At 42.2% G+C, this 26656-nt stretch overlaps 1 protein-coding gene across 5 annotated transcripts in view; it reads left to right on the top strand.

Annotated features, from left to right (window-relative positions):
• The window catches only part of BIRC6 (baculoviral IAP repeat containing 6), a 1045545-nt gene that overhangs the window by 986769 nt on the left and 32120 nt on the right, over positions 1-26656 (top strand). For all 5 annotated transcript variants that reach the window (XM_029593898.1, XM_029593899.1, XM_029593901.1 and 2 more), the window contains exon 72: positions 4013-4201. In XM_029593898.1, the coding sequence (XP_029449758.1) occupies positions 4013-4201 (189 nt within the window). The remainder of the gene's footprint in view (positions 1-4012; positions 4202-26656) is intronic.

Raw genomic sequence — 26656 nt, 5'->3', positions numbered from 1 at the left:
GCAAAATGTAGGTAGCCCAGCAAGGTTTGCACCTGTGTTGGAAATGTCTTTCCTCTGGGACTGGAACTACTTTAGTGTTCTAAGCTCCAGCACTTTATTAGTTGGCAGCCTGGACACCCTAGTACAGAGCTTTCCAAACTGTGTGTCGGGACACGTTAGTGTGTCGCCTGCAGTGCGCAGGTGTGTCGCGCAAGCCCGGTCAACTCTGATGCGAGTTTGGGCTTTTTTTTTCCTAGAGATTCACTTTTTTTTTCAGTTTATGGGTTGCTTATTATTGGGTGATTTTTGCTGTCAATCGCGTTTTTTTGGGGGGCTTGGTGGGTGGAACGAGCCCAGCCATCCTTGCATTGGCTGCTGCTGCCGATGAGGCCTGGCCATGAGGAGTACTGACTGCAAGCAGCAGTGTCTGGTGATCATGGAAGGGAGTGAAGCACTTAACTGGCAACAATCAAAAAGACGAGGTACATGAGTGTGGGGGCCAGACATGTGCTGGGGGGAGAGAGATGAGTGAGTGGGGGGCAAACGTGCTGGGGGGACAGACATGTGCTTGAGGGGGAGAGATATGAGTTTGTGGGGGCCAGACGTGCTGGGGGGAGGAGAGAGATGAGTGTGTGGGGGACAGACAATTTGTTTTATTATTGTTTCTCATAAATTATAACAATAACATGAATTTTGGAATATATATTTTTAATATAAATTTAAGGTTTTCATGAGATAGGTTGTGTTGTGAAACATTTTATTTATGTATATATTTAAGGAAACATACATAAATTGTCGAAATATGTTTCGTTCGTTTAACCTTTAACCTCTGGTTTACTAGTAGACTGAATTACCATGTCGTGAAATTATGTTTGTCTAAAAAGTGTGTCACCAACATGAAAAGTTTGGAAAGCTCTGCCCTAGTATGTGCTTCAATCACCATTCCCAGAATAACAGTCGGGTGCAGGTTCCTGAGACTTCTTGCAACCCATGGGCATGAAATTGTCAAAATGATATTTACCTTCATAATCAAAGCCCTGCAATCAAAATGAGGAAGGGTGCACTGGCAGCAGCCTGGAGGCAGATTCTTTGTTGAATTTTGGCCAGCATTGAGCCCAAGCCCAAAGGACACATGTTGCACCGAACACAGGTCAACAGGTATGAAATCATTGTCTCGGACACCTTCAGGGTATGATAAATTGTGGATGAGCTTGAACTCACCTGACTCCTCTTTGGGGACAATTCCCAGGGTGGATACAATCAAGACTTATAAAGGCTTCTTCCTGAAAGGCCGTTCAGGAAGGCCCAAGGAGTCTTCTTTGTGTATTTTCTTGTGAGCAACCTCCCTGTGTTCTGTAATGGATCTAGCATTATTAGCTGACATGGAAACTCTGGGCCCATGATAGGGGATAATGTAATTCACCTTAATTACAATGGGAACCCGGGGCCATAACCAAGGGTGGGGTGGGGTAGGTAACTGATTTTGCTTGTCAGCTGCTGGCTTCATGCAGGTAACGAGAGTGCTGGGCACTGCAGCCTGAGCAGGTCTGCCAAAATCTGCATTTTGCTCCCCAGAAACAGTGGCCTGTGGTAGTCTACAAACCCACCTCCCCAAGGTGGGCATGGAGAGAGGGCCTATGATTTCCTTTACCTGAGGGAGTGCTGGAGAATGAGTAATGTAAAGGTCTTATTGGAGTCATTTCCTCGAGCCACAAGGCAATATCCAAATGGCCCCAGGAAATTGTTTTATCCTACTCTGTTTGCTTTCTGAGTTTGATATCATAATCCAACCATGCCCAGCCTCTATATCGGCGGTAGGCTTTCGCTGCTGTATCTTGATACTTAATGAGATAATCTCTGGTCCACATACCATGCTATCACAACACTGTGAAGAATGTGAAAGGCAGCAGATCAGTTTTGAAATTTTTTTTTTTTTTTTTAATTTTTATGGCTTCTTGTAACCATTTTTATCATTTTCCTTAGCCACCCCAGATGGTTTGTTCTGCTCAGAGTATAGCAAGGACTAAATATTAATATAGTTCTTCCAGATTTTTTTTTTATTTAAATATTACAGGAGATGTCACCTTAGGACAGCATAGCACACATGGGATCAGTGGTATTGGGCATTTTATCTGGAACCCTCTTCCTCTGGAAGTGTGATGACCATGCAGCTTGCACCCCTCCACCACCACCACCCCCCCACAACCCTTGCTACCCGGGATCAGACTTCCTCTACTTTTTCTGCCTTGGCATCCTGTCTGGATTTTTTAATTTTTAGGATTTTAAAGCGTTCTTGCATAAGAACTTGAACAATCACATACCCCCTGAGGACAACCTTAGAAGCTTCCCAAGGAGTGTTTTAATTTCTCATAGAAGGTTCATATTCATCAAAATATAACACTGTTCTGTAAAGATGCAAGAAGTTCAGACATACGTTCTCCATATAAGAGTAAATTCCTACTTTTGTACCAGTGTTTCAATTTGAAGAGGCAAATGATCTGAAATACCACAACTAAGACAATTGCATTAGTTACTCTGCTTAAATTCCCTTTTTTGCATAAAGCTTAAATCAATTCCTGAAAAGGAGTTGTAAGTTGCAGAGAAGCAAGAGTAGGCATTTGCATTAGAGTTGTTAAATTTCTATAATTCACAGCAGCCCAGAGTAGTCATGGTATCCACTAGTACAGATTTCAACTTCTGGCTAAAGTCAACAGTCCAACTCATGATGCAGTAGTACATTGAAGTCTTGCATTGAAATTTCATTTCTTAGCACCCAAAGAACTGTTAAGATGGGAGATAAAACTGTCAAACATGAATATGTGAACATTTCATGATGTTGGTTAGCTTTTTTGATATAAAAGTTTGCATGTGGTTGACAGCTAACCAAAGGCAGGGCAACTTTAAAAATCCTCAATGACATTACAGTGTGCGCTTGCCTCCCTAGGTTTTCAAGTTTTCTTTGTTTTACTTTAGAGAGAGTTGATTTGAGTGACATATTTCAAACTATGTAATCAGAGATCTTTAGGCATTAACCAGTGACAGGGTAGCTTTACAAATGCTCAATGACATCACAGTATGAAGTTTAATTGAATTGAAATAGACCATTTCTCAATAGAAAATGGAGAATGAGTTAAAGGTCACTGAATGCTCTATTAACCATGGCAGAAATTTGTATGAAATTAGCTGCAGGGTGTAGCAGTGATTGGGGAAGGGGAGACAGACATGATCTTCTAAGTCCTATTTCTCTATAGAAAATTAAAAGAAATGTGTTTTTCCACAAAATATCAAACTGCCTTGTGACTCATCACCTTTTGAATATGGTTCAGCTTCTTAAATAAGTCATGCTATCAAGCTTAGTTTTAGCAAGTCTTGGTAATTTTAGTGAATAAAAACAGAAGAAAGTAATGCCAGTGGAAATATTTTTCTTCAGTAATCTGATAGTTAAATTGTTTATTTTTTTGTGCATTTTCTATTGATTATTCAAATTATGTCTTCTTTTCAGGTATGCTTCCAGGTTTAAATTTGTGACACGGTTTCACTTTCTATTTTTCTTTCATAACCCAGCAGTTTCCTGTTATTCCTTTGTACTTTCATCCCAGTTGGAACCAGGACTGAGATCTGACACAATAAACCTTCATTTGCAACTACCCATGGATTTCCCCCATATTTTATATTTCCACTCCCCCCCCCCCCACCACCACCACCACACCCCACAACATACTTCATCTAGTCATTGCTATGATAGCCCTGCACCAGAGACCATGCACCAGGTCTCCATCCGGAACTCTGCAGTCATGGGTCCTGAATCCAGCCATGAGGTGTCACTCTGAGCTGACCATGATTCCCTCTCCACCATGGGGACTGCAGACCCTGCTTCTGTTGGATCCCCAGCTTTTCAACTCCTTTAAAAAGGAAACAAAGCTTTTATCCATTCTACTACTGATAAATTCTGTTGACTACTTTGTCACACAATAGATTTTTTTTAATTCACCAAATCTATTTAAGTTTAATCATTTCTTCCCTTCTTTCACAGGTATTGGTGTCTGTCCAGTCCCTCATATTGGTATCTGAGCCCTATTTCAATGAACCAGGCTATGAGAGGTCTCGAGGCACTCCTAGTGGTACTCAGAGCTCTAGAGAGTATGATGGGAATATTCGACAGGCAACAGTCAAATGGGCCATGCTTGAACAAATAAGAAATTCTTCACCATGTTTTAAGGAGGTATGCTTTCATAAACTTGAATAAGATTGGTTTGTTTTAAGAATATTGCAAAAGGCCATTGTATAATGTTCAGAAAATCAATCTGTGGTACAGAAAAGCTGATCTCTTTGAATTTGCACCATACATTCCTCTAGAGTAGCAGTTCTTAGCAGTGTAAAAGTGTCGCCTCACAGTTATAAAAGTTTTTAAAGTTTACAAGCCAAAGCAGTAGTGGTGTGACTGCACTGAACGTCTAAGAAGGCACTGTGCAAGAGCGGTGGTTACTACCCTAAACAGAAGTGGTATGAGAGCATCAGGCCTCCAAGAAGATTGGGGTGACCTGTAGGGGGAATAATGGATAAAACACAAACTTTGAATATAGGAAAGCTGGAATTTTGATTTAATTTAGAATCTTTCATTCTATATTATTTCTATGTCTTCTGCTTCTCGCACTTAAGATGCATCAGCCCCCAAACATCCACAGCAGATGTATACTTTGTGGTTTGTTTTTCCTGAAGATTCTTTCTCATCTTCAGATAGAGACCTTGCATCCATCAGTCATACGTTTGTGTTTCAAGAAATGAAAAGCTCCTTAATTTGATTTTCACTCAACTACCCGACCAGTGAATACTTTTAAAGCAGGGATACCTGAACTCGGTCTTTGCATTTTTGGAGCTTATGTTACTTGTAGGGAGTAAATTACTTTTCAAAATCTAGCTGGGTTCAATATGTTTTAACAGTCTGAGAGTTGGTGGCGGGAGGGTTCTATTGTTCCCACTGTTTTTGACAAAAATTAGCAAAAAGTTACCAGAAAGTGGCCGAATATTGATTTGATCTCTGCAGATCTGAGCAGTCCCCATTCAGCTTTCAAAGGTAGATGGCTGACACTGAGCATGCCATTCTTCTTCCAAAGAAGTAGTGCATCAGTCTTGGAAAAAGCTGCAGTTTGTCAATTCTTGTTGATTGGTTGTGCAGTATTTGTGTTATGCCATTACTTGCTTGCTCTCTGTCTACATTTTTATATGAACTGCCCTATGAACCACCATGTGAATGTTGCTTTGCCCCATGTTTTTGTATTAGTATTCATTAAAGATGCTTGCTTGTTATACAGTTCGATGACCTGCCATCTATATATTTGATCTTGAAACCTTTTTTATTTTTAAGTAGATTCTGTGCTGCTGCCAGCAATTTTACCTTTCTGGTTATAACTTCTTACTTGCACATTTATGTTTCACATTTGTGTGAAACTTATTTTTGTAAGTTTTTCTTTCATGAGGATGTTATATTTGACCACATTATAGTCAGTGTTACTAAGCAGCTTATCTTTACTTACCTTCTGAATCAGATCCTGCTTTTTACTCAGGTCTAAATCAAGAATTGTTTTATCTAAAAACAAGTTGTACCTGGTTGAACTGCTCTCAAAACAGTCATTTATAGTATCCATAAATAAATAGCTCTGTCACTTTGTAGCAGGAATTATAATAATAAAGGAAGCCATGCCTTCTAGAAGTTTAATTAAGACGTCTTTATTTTAGACATCAAATAATATATTGTCATACTGACTTGATAATAGATAAGAAATAAGCAAGTTTCTTAACAGATTGCAATTTATATAATGTATGCTATATAAGTAGATTCACTCATAATATTATTTTGGGATCTTTTAAGGGTAAAAAGAGGTAATGTGGAGTAGCTCTAAATTCCCATATTTTATTTCTGCTTTGTAATATTATCTGATGGACCAGAACAGATACTAAAGGAACATAAGCAGGTAGATCAACACTGAATATGCAGAAATTTCTTCTGTCTTCTTATCTCCAACAATACAACTTTTTCAATGTTTTTGATAACTTTTTGAGTTGGTTTGAATATTCAGTTAAGAGTCCTTGGCATTTGTTGATTTGATCTTGTATATTCAAATCCCCATAAAAAGGGTTACCATCCTTCTACCAGATTTCTGAAATATCTATTCTAACAACTTAATTTTAAACTCAAACATTTTTGTTCACCCATATTTTTTTTAGCTTTCTAGCATTTGTATAGAAGTACTTTGCATTGCAGAAATGTTTAAGAAGAAATCTGGTTGCACTGTGCAAGTGTATTGGAGGACCCTATAGAGGTCTCATAGCTGATTATTTTTTAACCAGGGTGACTGCAGACACATGGGAGTGTCATGTGTCTGTAGTCACCCTGCAGACACCTTGCATCAAGGGGAAAGTGATTTTGCTATTTCCATAGGAAGAGATTTTTTTTGTACTCTGTAATAAAATGATGGAATATTTTGCCAGCTGTAGTAGTTATGGTTAGAAGGGATCTATGCACTAAACCTAAAAAAAAAAAAAAAAAATTCAGTGGCACAGGTGATGCACAATATGTTTTAGCTGAACAGTAGTATCAATAGTGCACACACTATTACCATACACACTAACACAAAAGTATTTCATCTACATGATAAATAATATAGCATGAACACTAAATTGTGTGTGTGCGCTAAACATACCTCCAATGTATGCAAATATTTATCATAGTTATTAGGGATAACCTGAAACTTGGGAAGGGTCTGAGGACTGGTTTTTGAGCATCCCTGAATTAAAGCAATACAGACTTTGTGACTAAAATCACACAGTGTGCCCTACCTACCACATTCACTCCATCCACGCCATGCAAAAGCACCCATCTTAGAGGACCATGGAATAGGCGGGGCAAGAACATCCAGGTTGGCAGGAAGAGGTTGCCCACTCTGTGTCTTCTGTAAGGGACTTACTACTCAACCGCTGGAGCCTTATCTGAAAAAACACATGGTAGCCTGCACACAACTCATGCTGTAAATAAGTTTTGCATAATCTTATATGTAGGTACCTTGGTTTTCAGTTTTATTTTATATTTCCTAAGTGTTTCAATGTTATAACAAAAGAAAGCAGTGGAACAATTACTTATAACCACCCAGGAAAAGGATCTAGGCCTCATCATGGATAATATGTTAACATTTTATTCTCAATGTGCGGTGGCAGCCAAGAAAGCAAATAGAATGCTAGGAATTATTAGGAAAGGAATGGAGACTGAAACAGAGAATATCATAATGCCTCTGAATCACTCTATGGTGCAACCACACCTTGAATATTTTGTGCAATTCTGGTAACCACAACTCGAAAAAGATACATAGAAGGGGGAATGGAACAGTTCCTCATGAGGAAAGGCTAAAGGGGTTAGAGCTATTCAGCTTGAAGAAGAGACTGTTGAGGGGAGATATGGATATAGGTCTATAAAATGAGTGAACAGATAGATATGAATAGGTTGTTTACTTTTTCAAAAAGTACAAAGACTAGGGGAAATGCAATGAAGTTACTAGGCAAATAGACAAATTTGAGACAAATAGAAAATACTTTTTTACTTAATTTCTAAACTCAGGAATTTGTTGCTGGAGGATGTGGTAAAAGCTGTTAGAGTAGCTGGATTTAAAAAAGCAGAGTTGCTTACATGTAACAGGTGTTCTGCTAGGACAGCAGGTTGTTAGTCCTCACACATGGATGACATCATCAGATGGAGCCCAACACGGAAAACTTCTGTCAAAGTTTCTAGAACTTTGATTGGCACACTGAGCATGCCCAGCATGCCACTATCCACGCATCCACATAGAATTCATGAAAAATAAAATAAACAAGAGAAACCCAACTCTGTAGGGTGGCAGGCGGGTTTCCTGAATACTATCATCCTACTGTCTTAGGAAAACACCTGTTAAAGGTAAACAACTCTGCTTTCTCCTAGGACAAGCAGGATAGTAGTCCTCGCACATGGGTGAATATGTAGCTATAGGCTGCTCCCAACTATAAGGAGCCAGCACTTAACAGGTGCCAATGTGCACAACAAACCATGCGGCTACAACCTGGGAGACAATCTGAATCCAACTCAAGGGCCTAAGGTAGGCAGAGTTGGGTTTCACAGCTGAAAAAGTTTACGGAGGACTGACTGACCAAAATTGTTGTCACGTCGGCTGTCCTTATCCAGGCAGTAATTTTCAGGCAAAAGTTTGGTGAGAACTCCAGGTCACAGCCCTGCAGATCTCACCCATGAGCTCAGTACACAAGTGGGCAACCGCTGCCATTGCTCGTACAGAATGAGCCTCAAAATGGCCACCAAGCTGTAGTCCTGCCTGTGCATAGCAGAACGAAATACAATCTGCTAACCAGTTCGATAAGGTCTGCTTTGACACTGCAACTCCAAGTCTGTTTTTGGCAAATGAGACAAAGATGTGCTTGGACTGCCTGTGGGCCACTGTACACTCTAGATAAAAGGCTAGGGCTCTCTTGCAGTCCAGGGTGTGCAGAGCCCGCTCGCCCTGGTATGAATGCAACTTTGGAAAAAAGGTGAGTAGGACGATAGACTGATTGAGATGGAAGTCCTTCACTACCTTAGGAAGGAACTTAGGATGTGTGTACAGAGCCATCTTATCATGAAAATATTTTCTATAAGATGGGTACGACACCAGAGCCTGAAATTCACTGACCTTGCTTGCAGAGGTGACCGCAGTCAGGAAGATAACCTTCCAGGACAGATACCTCAGGTCATAACACCACAGGGGCTCAAATGGGGCTCTCATCAAGTGGGCCAAGACCACATTGAAGTCCCACAATACTGCCAGTGGCCTAATTGGAGGCTTGACTTGAAGTAGGTCTCGCATGAAGTGCCCCATCAGCAGCTGCACTGAGATGGGTGAGCCACTCACCCCACAGTGGTAGGTCCCAATAGCACTGAGGTAGAGCCTCGCGGAGGTGGTCTTCAGGCCAACCTCGGAGAGGTGGAACAAGGGAACAGATCCAACCCATGTCCCTTATATCAGCCCGAGAACCTCTTCCAGTTCAGATTGTAAGATTTTCTAGTGGAAGGTTTCCTGGACTCCACCAGGATCTGAGATACCCCTTCTGAAAGGTCCAGGGCCTGCAAAGTCATCCTTTCAACATCCAAGCCGTGAGAGGTAAGGCCCGGAGATTGGGATGGCGTAGCCTGGCCTGATTCTGCATGATCAGGTCTGGGGAGGTCCCCAGGCTGATTGGCGCCTGGAAGGAAAAATCCTGCAGAAGGGGAAACCAGATCTCCCTCGGCCAATTGGGCGCAATTAGGATCATGGTTCCTCAATCTTGTTTGAGCTTCAAGAGAGTCTTCGATACTAGTGGAAGCGGTGGGTATGCCTCCCTTCTTGTTAAAGTCCACATCGCCACCTGATTGTTGGTCTGAACCAAAACTACCTTGTTAGTGAGTCAATCCCGGAAGGCCCACAGAGCATACCGGATCGCACAGAGCTCCAGGAAATTTATCTGACTTCGCCCTTCCTATGCGAACCGGGGCAAAAACGCTCTGGCTCAAATCTGGCCCCAATGAAGTCCAGCTGTGGGGATGGAACCAGTTGGGATTTCAGGTAGTTGATCAGAAACCCCATGGTCTCCAAAATCCTGATGGAGGATTGGAGAGACTGCAAGGCCCCAGGCCTGGTAGCGCTCTTGATGAGCCAGTCGTCCAGGTAAGGGAAAACCTGCAGCCACTACTTTCTGAGATAAGCAGTCACCACCACTAGATACTTTGTGAAATGCAGAGTGCAGATGCTAGGCCGAAGGCAGTACCTGATACTGGAAGTGTTCATCTCACACCAAGAATTGGAGGTACCTCTGATGGCTGGGAGAGATGATAATGTGAGCATAGGTGTTCTTTAAGTCGAGGGAGCAAATCCAGTCCCCCTTCCTTAGGAGAGGGATCAGGACACCCCCCCCCCCCCCCCCCAATGAAACCATTTTGAATCGTTCCCTTGCGAGGAATCTGTTCAAAGCCCTCTGGTCCAGGATAGGATGGAGGCCTCCTGTTTTCTTGTGAATCAGAAAATACCTGAGGTAGAACTTGGTGCTTTGCTGACTTAGCGGCACGAGTTTGACAGCTCGAGCTGTTATAAGGGCGGAGAGCTCTACTCGAAGTATTTGCTGGTTCGTCAGAAACCCCATGAGGAGCACAGAAGTGATTTTGGGGGACTCTGCGGACATTCAGTCTGTACCCCTGACGAACAATGGATAGGACCCACTGGTCCGAGTGATTGTCCGCCAGCAGTCTGCCAAGATCTGCAGGCGGCCTCTGACAGGAGGGTCGTTAGTCACGGGGACAGGCTGCTGGCTTAAACTCTTTCCCAACCAGTCAAAACCCTGTGGCAGGGCTCTGCTGCGGCCAAAGATCGTGTGGCTGCCGCATTCGTGTCCCAGGCGTAGCACACTGTGACTTCACTCTACCCACTGGAGAATAATGTTTCTTCTGGCGGTAAAAAGGAAGTCTCGAACTCTGACTTAATGGCTTCTTGCACGAGGACTATGGGTCAGAGGTGCTGGCTGACAGATGCTGAAGGGTTTCATGATAATCCTTCAGCTGTGCCACTGCTTCCTTGATTTTTATCTCCGAAGAGATTTTCACCAGTACAAGGGAGGTCCACAATATGCTCCTGCACTTCTGGCTGGAGGTCCGAGGCCCAAAGCCCAGGCCATGCAGCCACCCTCGCTGCTGTTTCAAAAACATCATAAGTGGACAGGATATCGTGCTTGTCACACTCCAGTCCCTGCTGAATCACCTTCAGGAAGTCTTCCTGAATCTGTTGAGGGAGGCATTCCACCAGATCTTGAACCTTTTTCCAGAGATTCCTGGAGTACTGGCCCATATATAACTGGTAACATGCAATCCAAGCCGCCAGCATGGACCACTGGAAGACTTTCCATCCTAGAGTATCCAAGGTCCTATGATCACGACCTGAAGGAGCCGAAGCATGGGTCCGTGTCCTCTTAACTTTCTTCAGAGCGGATTCCACTCCCATGGTCTGATGTGGAAGATGGCAGCGCTCAAACTAGGTTGCACCAAGTAAACTGCATTGGTATTTTGGTTAACTGGAGGAACCAAAATGGGGTGCTCCCACAACCGGACGAACAGATCCTTGAAAATGTTGTGCACCAGTACTGCTACCACTTCCTTAGGGGCATCCATAAATTGGAGGCTCTCCAGCATTTTGTGCCTGTTCAGTCAAAAGTTGGAAGGGCACCGATTCTGACAATAGCCCTCAAAAAAACGGCAAACAGGTCTTCCTGTGGAGACATACGCCTTTCCTCTGGAAGCGAGGGCTCAGAGGGAAGGACCTTGGAGTCTTCTGAAGAGGACAGGGATGCCTCCCTCTCCCAATGGTCAATTGGGGGCATCCTCACTCAAAGCGCCCGGGGACACCAGAGGTGGAGCCCCTATGCTGGCCCTAGTCTTTGACCCTGAAGGCACTGGGAGCCCCAAAGGTACGGGTGCTGGCACCAGTGGGCATCAAGGGGTGCGCTGGCATCGGCAGCACTGCGGGCACCAGAAGCACCAAGGGAATCAGGGTGCCCACTGGCACCAAACCCGATGGTCCTAACTCATTGGAGGAATTGGCCACTAGAATAGCCTCCAGCAGAGACCGCTTCGGTGCCATGGGCACTGGGAAGGCCTGCATCAGCAAGGCACCAAGCAGTAAATCCAGTTGCTCTTGCAACAGTGCAAGCATCGATGGAGCCAGCTACGGCAGCGATGGTGGTCCCAAATGAACCGGCAGCTCTATACCTTGTAGGGCTCGCCAACTGCTAACCGTACATGGCACTCCAACTCCTCCTCAAATGCTGACGACGAGAGGACAGCTTGAAGAGGAGGAGGCAGAATCGAATCCCCATCAGAGCCCTGAGGGGGATCGCTGACCATCACCAAAACCAGTGGAGATCGCCTCGGGCCTTCAGTCTCGATGGAGGGTGGAGCCTCCTTGCACCAGGACCACTTCGGGGACAACTCAGTCAGTGCCAATGCCTTTCCGAGATTGGAGCCATGGAAAGATGGCGAGTGATGGCAATACTTTCTTGATTTCTCCCAATGCTCAGCCCGGTCCTTCCCCGAGCCGAGGGTGATGGCAAAGATCCAGACCTGGAATTAGAAGAAATAGAAAGGGGACGATCCCCCACGCCCAGTTCCACCTGAGAACTCGGTGGTGGAGAAGACAACACGTGAGCAGGAGTTGCTGACTCACGTCCCTGGGGCATCAATGCCTCCAATACTGAAGTCGAGGGCTGTGAATTCTTGGCACTGAAAAGTTTATCCATTTTGTCGAGACGCACGCGACAGCTCTTAGGAGGCATCTGGGCACAGAAGGCGCATACCCTGACTTCGTGCAATGCCCCTAGGCACAAAATACAGACTTCATGGGGGGGGACCGTGATGGTCCGATGGCATTGGGGACATTGACAAAAACCAGACGACGCCATGGGAAAAAGAACCCTGCACACGGTCGATGGCCGGCGGATACTGGGAAAACGGCCCCATTGGTAATCAACCACGAGCAACGTAAACTTACCGCGACACCTAGTCACTAACCCAGGAAACAGAGAGACCCGGTGCAACTGGGAAAAAATGGAAAGAGAGTTTTCCGCAAAATTAGCTACGAGCTCAGCAGCAGTGATGCAAAAGCTTCGTGGAAAAAGAGAGACTGAAGAGGAACCCCACATGGATAGTGGCATGCTGGGCATGCTCAGTGTGCTAGTCAAAGTTCTAGAAACTTGACAGAAGTTTTCCTTTCCGGGCCCCATCTGTCACCCATGTGTGAGGACTACCATCCTGCTTGTCCTAGGAGAAAGATTTGGACATGTTCCTGGAAGAAAAGTCTATAAACCATTATTGAAGTGGACTTGGAGAAATCACTGCTTATCCCTTAATTAAGCAGTATGGAATCTATCAACCTTTTGGGATCCTGCCAAGTACTTATGACCTGGACTGGCCACTGTTGGAAACAGAATACTGGCTTGATGTATCTTTGATCTGACACAGTATGGAAAATCTTAATGTTGTTATGCTTTACTTTAAGGGAGTTTTAACCCTGGTCTCCCCACACCCAATCTTGCATCTATTATGGCAGAAGCAACTAATGATTGTGTGTATGCTAGTTTGGTTTCAGTCCTGAAAATTGTTTCATAGTGACCTTCGTAGTGACCTCCACTGCCATTTCCAATTCCCTTACCCCTTCTAATCCGTTGATGCATCCTAGGGAATTGCTGATTTTGTAAATTTGTTAATTTTCTATTCTCAGTTTTTTAACACAGTTCCTATCAATTTCTCTCTCCCCTAGCACTTCACTACCTTTCTCCTTCCCGCAACTTCTGCGCTTACTGTCACCTGACCCCCATCCTCTCCTTTTTCCTTCACTGCTCCACCTCCCCCCTCCCTGTTATTTGTAATTTCCTCTTCCTCCTTTACAATGTTGATTGTGAACCGGCATGATATGTCCTATGAATGTCGGTATATTTTAAAAGCATTTAAATAAATAAATAAATAAATAAATAAATGTTTGGTTTACATGGATATGATGGATATGTTGACTGAAGAGTGTAGATGTAGTTAGGAGAGTATGAAAGAGGCAGTGTGCAGAGCTTAGAGATAAATATTTTAGGACTACCTGAATGGCTTTTAGGTAAGAGTACTTACCTAGAAGCTACTCTCTGCCAAAACAGCCCTCCTTGAATTACTTGGAAAGGGCTGAGTAGTGCAGGATAAAGGAGTCATGGCTGGACCTGGGATATCTGGCCACTGCATTCAGTATTTGCATGTGTACATCGCACCATTTGCACATTCAGGAAGTAATGGATTTTTCTTATCTTAAAGGCTGCTTTCCTTTCATGAACTAGCATAAATACTACGTGCATGGTGTCTATTGAACCGATCACATTAAGTAGATCAGATCTGTAGATATCCTTTTTGAGGTCCTGCCATTGTTGCCTCTGATAGAGATAATGAATAAACATTTCAGTTCATCTTTGCTTGACTCACAGTACTATTCCACAAAATACAGCCGCTCTGGTTTGAAAGTATCCAAAGATGAGCTCAAAACAGACAAGCCAGGTTTGGCAAGAGATCTAGCTGTCTAAGGAAAAATGGTGGGTTTAATTCGTCATGTGCCTAAAGATGAATGGTCGCAGCCACCTCCTTATTTTCCTCTGCTATTCCTGTCTTCCTGTCCCATAGTCTCTCTGCTCTTCTGTCTCTCTTCTTCGACCCTGATCTCTTCTGCACAGCTCCAATGACTCCTCCCGTTCCAGCAGCCCCAATCCTTCTTGGTTGCTGAGCCCTTTAAGTAGTATGTGAGCTAATAAGTCAACGATTGGTCCGAGACTGGTGTTAAATATTTTGCCTTCATGAGCATCTGCTAAGCAATGTGTGGAGAGAGCATATGATGAATATATAGCTTCAAAATCCTAATTTACATCTCCTTTGCTTCATTTACATGTACATATGCAATAATGTTAGTGTATATTAACTGAATGTAATCTGCTCTTGAAGTGCCTGAAAGGCACTTTATAAAGTTAGCAAGTAGCACATTTATAACAAATCGTAGAAAATTCTTTTTCACTCAGTGCATAATTAAACTCTGAAATTCGTTGAAAGAGAAGGCAGTTAGCTTATCTGGCAGTTAGCTTATCTAGGTTTAAAAATGGTTTTGACAAGTTCCTAGAGGAGAAGTCTATAAACAGCTATTTGTCAAGTTGACTTGAGGAAGAGCCACTGCTTATTACCAGTATTAGTAGACTGGGATCTAGTTAATGTTTGGATACTTGCCAGGTACTTGTATCCTGCAATGGCTACTTTTGGAAACGGACTGCTGGACCCTCAATCTGCCCCAGTATGAGAACCTCTTCTGATGTTATGTTCTTAAATAGTCTTTTGGAACAGTTTTGTTTGTATGCTATTGATTTTATAAACCTCTATCATTTCTCTTCTGTCTCTTCTCCAAGTTGGACACCCCTGACCTGTTCAGTCTTTGTAAAGGTAAAATGGCAAAGGGAATGGAATACACTCTATAAATAATTCCATTCTCTTTATCATTTTTGTCACCCTTCTCCGTACCTTTTCCAGTTCTGCTATATCTTTTTTGAGATGGAGCAACCTGAATTGAACACAATATTTAAAGTATGGTCGCACTATAGATCTATACAGAAGCATTATGGTAGTCTATTTTATTTTATTCTTCCTTTCCAAATAATTCCTATTTGCTCTTTGATTACTGCTGCTCATTGAGCTGAAGATTTAATTGTATGCTCCACATGACTCCAAGGTCCTTTTCCTGAGCGGTAACTCCTAATGTGGAACCCCGCATTGTGTACAATTAGGATTATTTTTTTCTATATGTATCACTTTTCACTTGCCCACCTTAAATTTAATCTCCTTTAGCTGTTCAATTCCTCAGTCTCACAAGATCCTCCTCTAATTCTTCACAAGACTGCTTGTATTTTAACTACTTTAAATACTTTTGTATTATCTACAAATTTGATCTCTCATTAATTCCTAATGTACCTTGGAATTTCGACGTTACTACAAAAATCAGTAGAAAGGCATTTTTCCACTGATAATATTTTTGTTATAAATTTAAATTCCTATGAAAAATAAAATAGAAACTGAAAGCAAAGGTCCCTATGAATAAATTAACATTGCTATTCCCAGTACAGATCTCTGGCAGTATCCATTGAGAAAACTGAACATTTAGGCCTATTCTTTGTGTTCTCTTTTAACATTTACCACTCCACATTAGGACTTTTCCTAATGTCCCATAACTTTTTAATTTTCTGAGAAGTATCATATGAAGGACTTTATAAAATGCCTTTTGAAAATTCAAATACACTATATTGACCAGCTCACCCTTTTCCATGTTCTTCATTTATATCTTCAAAGAATTCTAATAGATTAGTAAGACATGACTTCCCTTTACTAAATTCATGCTGGTGCTTCTGCATTAAGTTGTGTTTATCCATATGGCCAGTAATTTTGTTCTTAACAATAGCTTTAGCTATTTTATCTGACACCAATACCAAGCTTACTGGTCAGCAGTTACCTGGATCACCCCAGACTCTATTTAAAAATTGCTATTAGATGAGCTGTTCTCCAGTCCTCAGGTATAGTGTTAAATTTGAATGGTAAGTTATAGATTACTAGTAGCAGGCCTGCAGTTTTGTGCTTGAAGTCCTTTAAAACTCATGATCATATCCTTGTTGGTTTCAATGATTTTGCAACCAACAGAAAGGGTCCGATATCAAAAAATAGTGTGGGCAGGCTATTGAATTAGGTTATTATGGCTCATTTGCCATAATGAATGAAACTCTAAAATCTCTTGTTTTTTAAGTTTGTCTTGAATAGATTGCAAGCTCAGTGGAGAAGGAACTGTTTTTGTGTTTATTTATACAATGTTACATACATTTAGCAGCATTATAGAAATAAGTAGTAATAATAGAACTCTGGTATGAATACCATCAGGTCCTGGTGATTTACTACTATTTAGTTAGTTTGCTCTGGTAGCTCTTCCAGACCAACAATAATTTGTTTTAGTTCTCTCAATCATGCAAAGAATAGTTCTGGCATGAGTATCTCCCCTCAAGGTAAAAATACAATGAAGGTATAGTTTAGCTATTCTCAGTAGACATCCTAATATTATACAAAATGATGAGAAATTAAAATCTGTTCATAAATCCCAAATTCTTAAATACAGTTTTAATATACATTTAATACAAAAAATTCAAATGCATCAAATGAAATATATCAGACATGCAGGTACACTATGCCAAATACGACGCTCCAGTTAAAAACCACACTACTCTCACACACATCTTACAAACGTACCTGGCCCTCATTCATAATCACTACCAATCATATCAACCGTACCCTAATTAAAATCACTCCTTAGACTGATTATCTCATATAGGGTAGATTTTTTAAAAATACATGCGCGCATCCATGTGTGCGCTGTACCCTGCGTGCACACATGGACATGCATTTTTATAACATGCGCACACCAGTGCGCGCATGTTATAAAATCGGGAGTGGCACATGCAAGGGGGGGGGGGTTTGAATTTGACAACTTTCGCACAGCGACGTACCGGGGTCTTCCCCAGTTCATTCCCAGTCTGCTCCAATTAAGGAGTGGACTGGGAGAGAACTTCCCTATCCTAGCCTCCCTTCCCCTTCCCTTCCCCTCTCCTCCCCACCCCCTAAACCTAATATCCCATACCTTTTTTTTTTTTGTTCTTTAAGCTGCTGCTCCTCTGGAGCAGATGCAACTTGCGCGTGCTGGCCGACTGCCGGTGCGTGCTCCCCCGGCACAGCAGCAAATGGCCGCTGTACCGGCGCCTCCAGCTACAGACCGCCGCTCTCCACCCCCTGTACCGCCCCCTTTTCAGGCCCTGGCACTTACTCGCGTACCGTGGTTTATGCGCTTGGCTGGGCCCGTTTGAAAATTGGTCCGGTGCGCATAAGGTCTGGCCACGCGCATAAACCCCGGGATTTACGCACGCCGGGGTTTTAAAATCCGGCTGAAAATGCACACAGTCATACTCAAAAACATAACTTCTCCCTACCCATTTATTAATAATCTAAAAAAAAAATAGTTTGCTTCTAATTTTCTTCCATAGTAACTATGTCTGTATAGCATTCTTACTCGTGGATCAACTTCCCACTTCAGTTCTTCAATGTTCATACTCTTCTCTCATTTTGGACTATTAGTCTGACAGATACCCTGGCAAGGGTCCATCGTTTCACCCTCCTGGACTTCTTCAGGGGGCATGAATAACCAAATCCCATCAATGCTTAACTTATCAAATGTTAACTGTTGCTCAACCGGCACTTCTCAGGCTTCCTCCACCTTAAACATCATCATGCCATGTCAACTACAGTGGACCTTCATTACTGAGCAGTAATGAGTAATGATGTTTAAGGCGGGGGAAGTCTGAGAAGTGCACTTACACATGTAAAGCCTATTGACATTTCAATGGCATATATTGTGGCAATTTTCAAAAGCCCACTTACAAGAGTAAAGTGCGGTTAAATGTGTAAAACCCAGTTTTATAGGTGTAAATCCTTTTGAAAAGTATTCTTTCAGAGTGCACTAATCAAAATGAAGTGGAAAAAAAATGAATGCACATCCCTGGTGTTTAAGTGACATAGCTGATGAGAATTGTAGATGTTAGGAAAAATTGTTGTTTGCTTTTTTTATCCCCCCGCATGTAGAGGCAGATTGGACACCTTTTTGCCTTTTCCCCTACTTTTGTTTTGTTTTGCAATGCAACTTTGCCCAGGTTGAAGTGTATCACAATTGTCTAGGTACTCTGGCATTATTAGATCTCAAATTCATAGAAAGGTGTGTTCAACCATCTGAATAGGGTGTTACCCCTTTGTGGCAGGACAGGTCTTAGTGTATTGATGGAGTTTGTGTACATGTTTGCTTATAAACACCACAGTAGATGATGTTTTATTCTTTCTAGAACCACCGATGGTAATGTTTGCCATATTATAAATATTTTTATATTTATAAGAATGCTGGCATTTTTCTCATTAAATCTTTGCAGCTGGGGAAAGTAAAAGTTTGAATATACAAATAAAGGGATGTGGAGATTGAAGTTTATGTAGGCATTTTCGGCTTGTTGCCCAAGCTTATATTGATGTTCGAGTCCATGCATGCATAGTTGAATTTTGTTACCTTTTTCTATAGGGAACCAACGTCATCCAAGCAACTTCGCTTGTCTGAAGAGGGATTTGAGACTTATGCATAGAATACAGTGGTTGCTTATCTATTCTACAGCTGAGAACTGGGCAAACTCCAAAAATGTCATTATATATTCATTATTGCCCAGTTCATTACTATTTGGCTTCCTGTGCAGCACTTGCTCCTGCTTTGAATAATTATTTTTTATTCCCCAGCCTTCCCAAATATCTGTTTGCCTCGGTCATAGTTTCAAACTCAAATTGGGTGAATTGAGCCTCTAGACTTTAAGGGGGCTATTTACAAAGACAAAGGAGTTGTGTGAGTAAAATCAGAATATACGCATGTTAATAGGCTCTGCGTAATAAGCAAATTTTCAAAATGGTGGGAATATATGCATATTGTTGCTATTGAGCAGAAAAGTATGTATGTACAAAGAAGGCATTCTGGGGCTTAGTTTGGAAGTACACGCTCTTTATGTATTTTATTAACTGAGAACACACACGTTTTCAAACGTGCGTATGCTTTTGCACCTGCTAATCAAGTCATGGGTATTAAATCTTCTCTTTTGTCTGCAGTTTTTGGCTAGGGAGTCTGGAACACGAGGTGGAGGGTATGGATGCATTGGTGAAGATCTGGGTTAACTTTTGGGAGATCTCAGCAAACTGGTGCTTGGAAATACACATTTTCATAAGCAAGATACATGCATGTCAGCCAACTTTTATAAAATACCTGCATCCGCATATTAACTGAGGGTTTTTACACGCACATGTTACAAACTATGTAATGCGCAAAATATATGCATATACTTTTTTTAAAATAGGTGGATAAATTATGCAGATCTCTGCATAAAGAAAATGTGTGTGTACTGAAACATTCACACCTACTTTCAGGGCATCGATCTTTAGGCACACCTTCTTATGCATTTATTTGCACACTATTGAAAATTACCTCTCTAAATGGTGTCCAATCTAAATTTTGATGCAGGATTTCCAGAAAGACTGTCTTATTTTTGTTAGAGTTTATGTTTGTTTTAATGTGTTTGACTCAGTTATTTTACAATTGTACAGTTACAAGCCACATTGCGTATTTTTCGCTCCATAAGACGCACTTTTTTTCCCCCCAAAGTGGGGGGAAAATGTATGTGGGGGGTTGTTAATTAATTTAAAGGGTTGTGGTGGGGGGGTTTTTGGGGGGGGGGTTCCCAGAGAAAAATAAAAGTTTTCTGATCTGGGGAGTGGACCGAAATGGCCATCCCCAGACCCGAAAACAAAATGGGGAGAAAAAAAAAGTTATGCACTCCCCTAATTTGCTCCATAAGACGCACAGATGCCCGGGGACAAAGCCGGTTTAGCACAATTTTTTTTTTTTTAATTTTCCCCCTCTGAATCCTAGGTGCGTCTTATGGAGCGAAAATTACGGTAATTGTATTAGAATTGTGAAGTACAATAGATTATAAATAACTAAAAATATCCCTTTTAATGGGATATTTACACATCAAAACTAAAGCTTGTGATTTATTTTTTTTTTACTCTAATTCCAGTATTCTTAATGGCTTAAACCAGAAAGGCATCACACAGGTGGACATCATTCCCCCAACTGAGGAAAATAAAGGAGGAATAAGATAATTCCAAATAGATTTAGCCCTGTAGAGAAGCAATTGTTTACTGAAAGTTGAGAATGTCTTTTATAAAGCAATGTCTGTTTCCTGCTGCTGCCTTTCCTGCCAGTAGTATTACATTTCAGCACTTATACCATGAAACATTCTTAGTTGGAGCTAAATAATAAACTCAGGTCCTCCTAAAGGAATATGTAAATTATTAAAATCTGCTGAAGAAAAGAGGATGAGGTATTTAATGACTTGTACGTTTCTTGCAATAATTCAGAATTTGAATTGGCAGTAAATTATATATTCATATCAGTAGGGTAGATTTAAATCTGCAAACTGAGCACGTTGACAGTAATTGTTTTATTCATTGGGGTCAGTGTTAATCGTTATTCAGGCTGCATATACCAGAGTTATTGTTTAAAACAGGGGTGATGAATTTTGATACTCAAGTGCAGCAGAGCAATCTAAAGCGGCTTGCAAAAGTATTCAACCCCCTAAAAAGTCAGAAGATTTGTGTGGATTACAAATGACACTTGCACAGATTGTTCCAGACAGTATGTTTATTGCAAACCAGTATGCTCTTAAAGTATAGCTGAACTCTTTTTAATGATTCACAGGTAGAAGCCAATTGTAAGCCATTTGTTAGGGTAATAGCTTTCATCTGTGTAAATTTGGAGTTTGGAGTTGAATACTTACGCAAGCAGCATTTTTTAATTGTTAATTTAATTTTCCAAAAAATGTGGAGAAATAATGAATTGTGACTTTGAGAATTTGCTCTAAGAGCATACTGGTTTGCAGTAAACATACTGGGGCGGATTTTAAAAGGAGCGCGAATAGCCTACCGGCCCTGCGCGCCGGTAGGCCTATGTAAAATAGGCTTACCGGCGCGCAGGGCCCTGCTCGCGTAAATCCGCCCGGTTTTGGGCGGATTTACGCGAGCAGGGCTCTGAAAATCCGCCCCACTGTCTGGAACAATCTGATGTCTCATTTTTACGAACACGGTCCTCCCCCCCCCCCCTCCCCCCCAATATCCAGGTTTATCAAGCATGCATTTAAGTGAGCCTTTTATGTGAATCGGGACTTCCTTTTTCTCCCTTCACCACTTACACCTTCAGAGAGTATCACATGCGTTCTCCCTTATTCAAGCAGAATCAATGAAGTCTGCTCCATTATCAAAAGACACTATGGCATATTGTCATCTGTCCCCATGTTTGCTACCCCTGCACCCCCCTCCCCATCATTTTGCATTTCGGTCTAGTAGGAATATTTAGGACCTTTTGGTCTCATCAGATCTACCCAGAAACACTCTTGCTACACCTGAAAGACCAGACCCTTGCAGACATTGTCAGGCTTGCCCCATGACAGAATCTTTATCAGTTTTCCAACACTTTTCCATGGGCCGGAATTACCCACTAAGAAGATGATATGATTGTATATCAACAGTAGTGTATTGTAATCAGTTGCTCTTTCCCCCGTGTATATGTAGGCAAGATGATTCGGAGAATCAAGACCCGTATTTTTGAGGATTGCTCTAATATATGCCTGTCCAAGAACGTTGCCCCCTTTGTAGTTGATTGGCTTGATCTGAACCACTCTACCACAGAACTAAGGTTTTTGTCATAGAGGTTGGAGTCTATCGTCCCCATGGAGATGATTTTTCCTAGTGGCTCATACACAGTGAACAATGGTGAATTCATGAACTGGGTTCTTTAACATCTATAGTCCTCAATCAAGAGGCTGAATGGTCAGCTTTCTTCTGATTTTTATAACTTCATTCATATCTCTCAATATTTTATGATTTTCCCACTGACTTATTCTCCTGCTTTTTGATTAGCTCCTTTTACCACATGACAACTCTCCCCTAAGTTGTTCTTTGATTGGCTATGAGCTTATTGGTTCTTCTGGTTTTGGCATGTCTTCTGTATCTAGAAATATCAGGGTTGATTTTTTACCTTTGATTGAGTGATCTTTTACTGTCCAAGCGTTTTGACAAATGCTGCTGAATAATCAACACTACAGTAGGTGCTGTGCCATCACTGGGTGGTTTCAATACTGATCTGTTCTCTTTCTTACATACTCCATTCATATCAATGTTTACATTTTGTATTTCTGTCTTTCACAGTGATGTCTTTCCCGATGCAGCAAAAGCAAAACACAAGCCATGTCGGGGACATTTATTGAAGTTGTCATTATACATTAACTGATTGTTTTTGTGAATCACAACGCTATATCACCTTGGATATTAAAGATTCAGTTTTGATGGAAAGCACTTTGAGCTATTAAGCTTTCATTGACACTAGAGATCTTTACATCACAGGATTTACACTCTTTGATGTTTTGAGTGTTTCTGCATCAGCCTACAGGGAGTAATTGCATCTTACCCCCTATGTCTAGAAAGAATCAAGATAAGGGATTGGGCTGAAGTTCACCACTTCCTTCTCTGAACCATTGGTTTACCAGAGACTGTTATAGTGGACCAGCTCAGCTGAATCCTCAACCCTCATGCATGGTGGTTGGACAATATATTCTGTTTTCTGGACCGTATATTCCTCAGATGAGAAACCTCAGACAAACATATTTATTACCCACCTTAACAACAAGGTTCAAAGGTTCTGTCCCAGGGGAATTCACCTCACAGTTTAGCATTGTACGCCTTTTCAATTCAGTGGGGATAAGGTGTTATGTGCACACCTGTTTGAGGATAACATTAGAAGGGACAGCCCTCCCCTTCTAGGTTAGAAAGCTTGGTCTTCAACCTGGACTCTAAATTAAGCATTGATGCCAAAATACTTTCTGTAAGCAAATCTACCACCTTCTAACTACACTAACTGCACCACCTCCGCCTTTCTTTCAATGGTCCAATCTTTGCAACAGTGATCCAGGCCTGTGTTATCTCCTGCCTACTCTATTGCAGCGCTTTGTCATTGGACTGCCCAAAAATCTTGAGCACTGCCTACAGTTCATTCAGAACACAGCTGCCCAAACCATACTAAAAGCCAGAAAATTCAATTGCATCACCTCACTCCTCATAACATTACACTGGCTCCCAACACACTTATTGGGCCATTTTCAAAACCCTAGTGTTCAAGGCCCTCAAAAGCTTAGTATCTCCCTATCTGAACAACCAACTTGTCTCGTATATGCTTGTCCACCTGCTGCACTCATTACCTGAAGTTCGCCTGGTGCTGTCCACCAGCAAAACAACTTTCACAGATTCAGTCCCCACCCTCTGGAACTTGCTTCTGTCGGAGATCAGATATGCCCCAGCCCTTCTCATTTTCAGGAGAATCCTGAAAACCCTCTTATTTATAGTAGCTATTGGCTTATAGTCACCCCATCAAATTCCTAAAATAATCCCTGAGGATCTACTCATGCTCACAGGAAACACACAAGCTGTGCACTGACTGGAGCCAGACCCTCTCTGCATCACAGAGATGTGTATGCTCCAGTTCATGTACAACCTTATGTTTCATGCTCTATCTGTGCTATGAGTACCTAACATATGTAATAATATTGTCTCCTAACCCCAAATTCAGCTATTGAATTGTGTACTCTAAGTCAGGGGTCCCCAACCACGGGTCCACGGACCAGTACCGGGCCGTTGGGGGTTTTTTGCCAGTACGCGGCGCCGCTCTCCCCGGCTGCTGGTCATTAGCTGTCGCGGGGAGGTGGGGCAAGGCTGAAGACCCGCCTCCTCCAAACCCACAACCCGAAAAGCAAATTAGTGCGTCGCGGCTGAGCGGTGAACTATGTTGCCGGAGCCGTGAGGGCAGAAAGGAGGAGCTTCAGCCACTGCAAGTGCTCGTCCTACTTCCTGCCTGCCCTGCCCCGGAAGAAAAATGTTGCCGGAGTCGCGTGGGCAGGAAGGAGGCGGAGCTTCAGCCGCGTGCAGAAGAGGAGTATTGCGGCCCGAGAAGACCAGGGCCGCTGCAGAGCCCATCCTGCAGCGGCCCGTGAAGAGGAGGCCCAGGGGTGAGAGAGAGGCTGAGGATTTGTAGCGTGTGTGTGTGTGTATGAGAGTGAGTTGAGAGACTGTGTGTGGGAGTGAGGACCTGAATGTTTGCAGAGAGTATGTGAGAGCCTCTGTGTGTATGAGAGAGACAGTATGTGAGAGTGAGAGCCTGTGCTTGAGCAAGACAGCATGTGGGAGTGATAGAGAGCCTGTGTGTGAGACTCAGACAGCGCCTGTGTGTGAGACTCAGACAGCATGTGCCAGTGAGAGACTGTGTGTATGAATGATTGTATGAGAGAGAGCATGTGACAGTGAGAGCCTGTGCTTGAGCAAGACAGCATGTGGGAGTGAGAGAGAGCCTGTGTGTGAGACTCAGACAGCGCCTGTGTGTGAGACTCAGACAGCATGTGCCAGTGAGAGACTGTGTATATGAATGATTGTATGAGAGAGAGTATGTGAGAGTGAGAGCCTGTGTGTGTGTGTGAGGGAAGAAGACAGATGGAGAGAAAAGAAATAGAAAAAAAGGCAATATAAAATGAATTGGTAAAAAAATAAGAAAGGGAAGATGGGAAAAAAAAGCCTGTGACCAACCGATTAGCAAATTAAGATCAGACAGCAGATGTAAAAAAAAAAAAAAATTACTTTTTACTGATTGGCACATGTAATCTTTGGGAATGTGCAAGAGTAGCACTTTCTCTATGCGGATCTCACAATGTACGAGGCAGCAGAATGGGCTTCGGTGCCAGTAGCAGGAATCAGCACCTCTCCAACAGCCACGCGGCAGCAGTGACAGTGGCAGCAGAGGAATGAGAGAGGCTCTGAGGTTGTGAGGGAGCCAGTGAGAGTATGAGTGTGTATGAGAAAATCCAGGGGAGTAAGAGTGTGTGTGGGGGGGGGGGGGTGGACGGGGAGAGAGTATCTTACAGCCTGAGAGTGTGTTAGTGTCAGTGAGAGCGAGAGCTAATGGTTGAGTATAAGAGCATGAATGTGTATGTATGTGACAGTGTATGTCTGAACCTATGGTGAGTTGAGTCACATTCACATTATAAATGTCATAATTAAATAAGTATGCACTAAAATCCAATCCCATCCATAACCCCGCCCCCATATGACCAAAGCCCCGCCCCTGCCCCACCCCCACCTCGCCTTGCCGGGCCATGGAAAAATGGTCTTGCTTGAAGCCGGTCCCTGGTGCAAAAAAGGTTGGGGACCACTGCTCTAACTCACTGTTAATCTATTATCTGTTTATTATGCCTGTAACACGTTTTGAACTATTATGGTGGAAAGCATAATCATAAGTAAATGATGATGATATCCTTTATTACCATTTTTAACAAAACACTTTGGATTATATATGATCACATTCCTTTTGCATAGATAGAACCAAGGATTTTAGAAAATCTGGGCTACGTGTTACAAATGCATAATTTCAAGTTGAATCTCATAATGTATCAGTTTGTAGCAAAATCAAGCCTGTCCTTACAAGGCCATGTTATAGCTCATAACAGAACAATGGAAGCTCACTTTAGCTCTGCTTTCATTGAGGAAATATATAAAGCTGCTACATAGAGTTCAGTAGATACATTTATTTCTCACTGTTGTCACTTCCGTCAAGATAGTAAATTTGGCAGTCAGTACTAAAGAATCTGTTTAAGAACTAACTAAAATCAATTTCTCAACTCCTTCCCATTGTACACCCTTTTTGTGATTGTCTTGTGAAGGACAAAGAAGGGAATTTCAAGACAGCCTTCAGCTTGAGTGTCCATACATGTGAGCTTAATTTTCATGCTTGTCCATGGAGAAAAGTTGTTTAGCTGTAATTGGTGCTCTCCATGGACAGAGGTAAAATTCAGACACACACATAACCTCCTATTTCTTCTTGGAGTTCAAAAATATCTTTTGATTTAGCTGTATTTTGAGGACAATTTTCAAATGTATGCAGGTAGTATCAAACCCCACAGTTATTTTTCCCCACCAACTTTACACAGTTCTGAAAGGAAAAGTATGCGCATAAGTTCCCTTTGAAAATTGCCTAGGAATAAAGTACCTGCAGAGATTTGCATCTGTATTTTTCTGCACTTACTTTTTCCATTCAAAGCAATGCACATAGTTTTAAAAATGTAAACAGGAACACTTCCACTTAATGTGGGTAAAAGTACACGCATGAAACATGCATACTTCCTTCTGCGGGAAGGGTAGGCAATTTAAAAAAAATGTATTTATAGAAATATTTTTTTGAAAATTGCCCTCTATAATACTGAGGTGGCCTCACAGTACACACACCTATGCAATGCTGGCCACATATGAGCACAAAAACCTATGCTTTTCTAATCAAGGCTAGGCACTTTTGGTATCCCAATGATGTCACCCACATTT

The sequence above is a fragment of the Rhinatrema bivittatum genome, chromosome 3, assembly GCF_901001135.1.
Source record: "Rhinatrema bivittatum chromosome 3, aRhiBiv1.1, whole genome shotgun sequence".
NCBI lineage: Eukaryota > Metazoa > Chordata > Amphibia > Gymnophiona > Rhinatrematidae > Rhinatrema > Rhinatrema bivittatum.
This window is presented reverse-complemented; position numbering and strand designations above follow the sequence as displayed.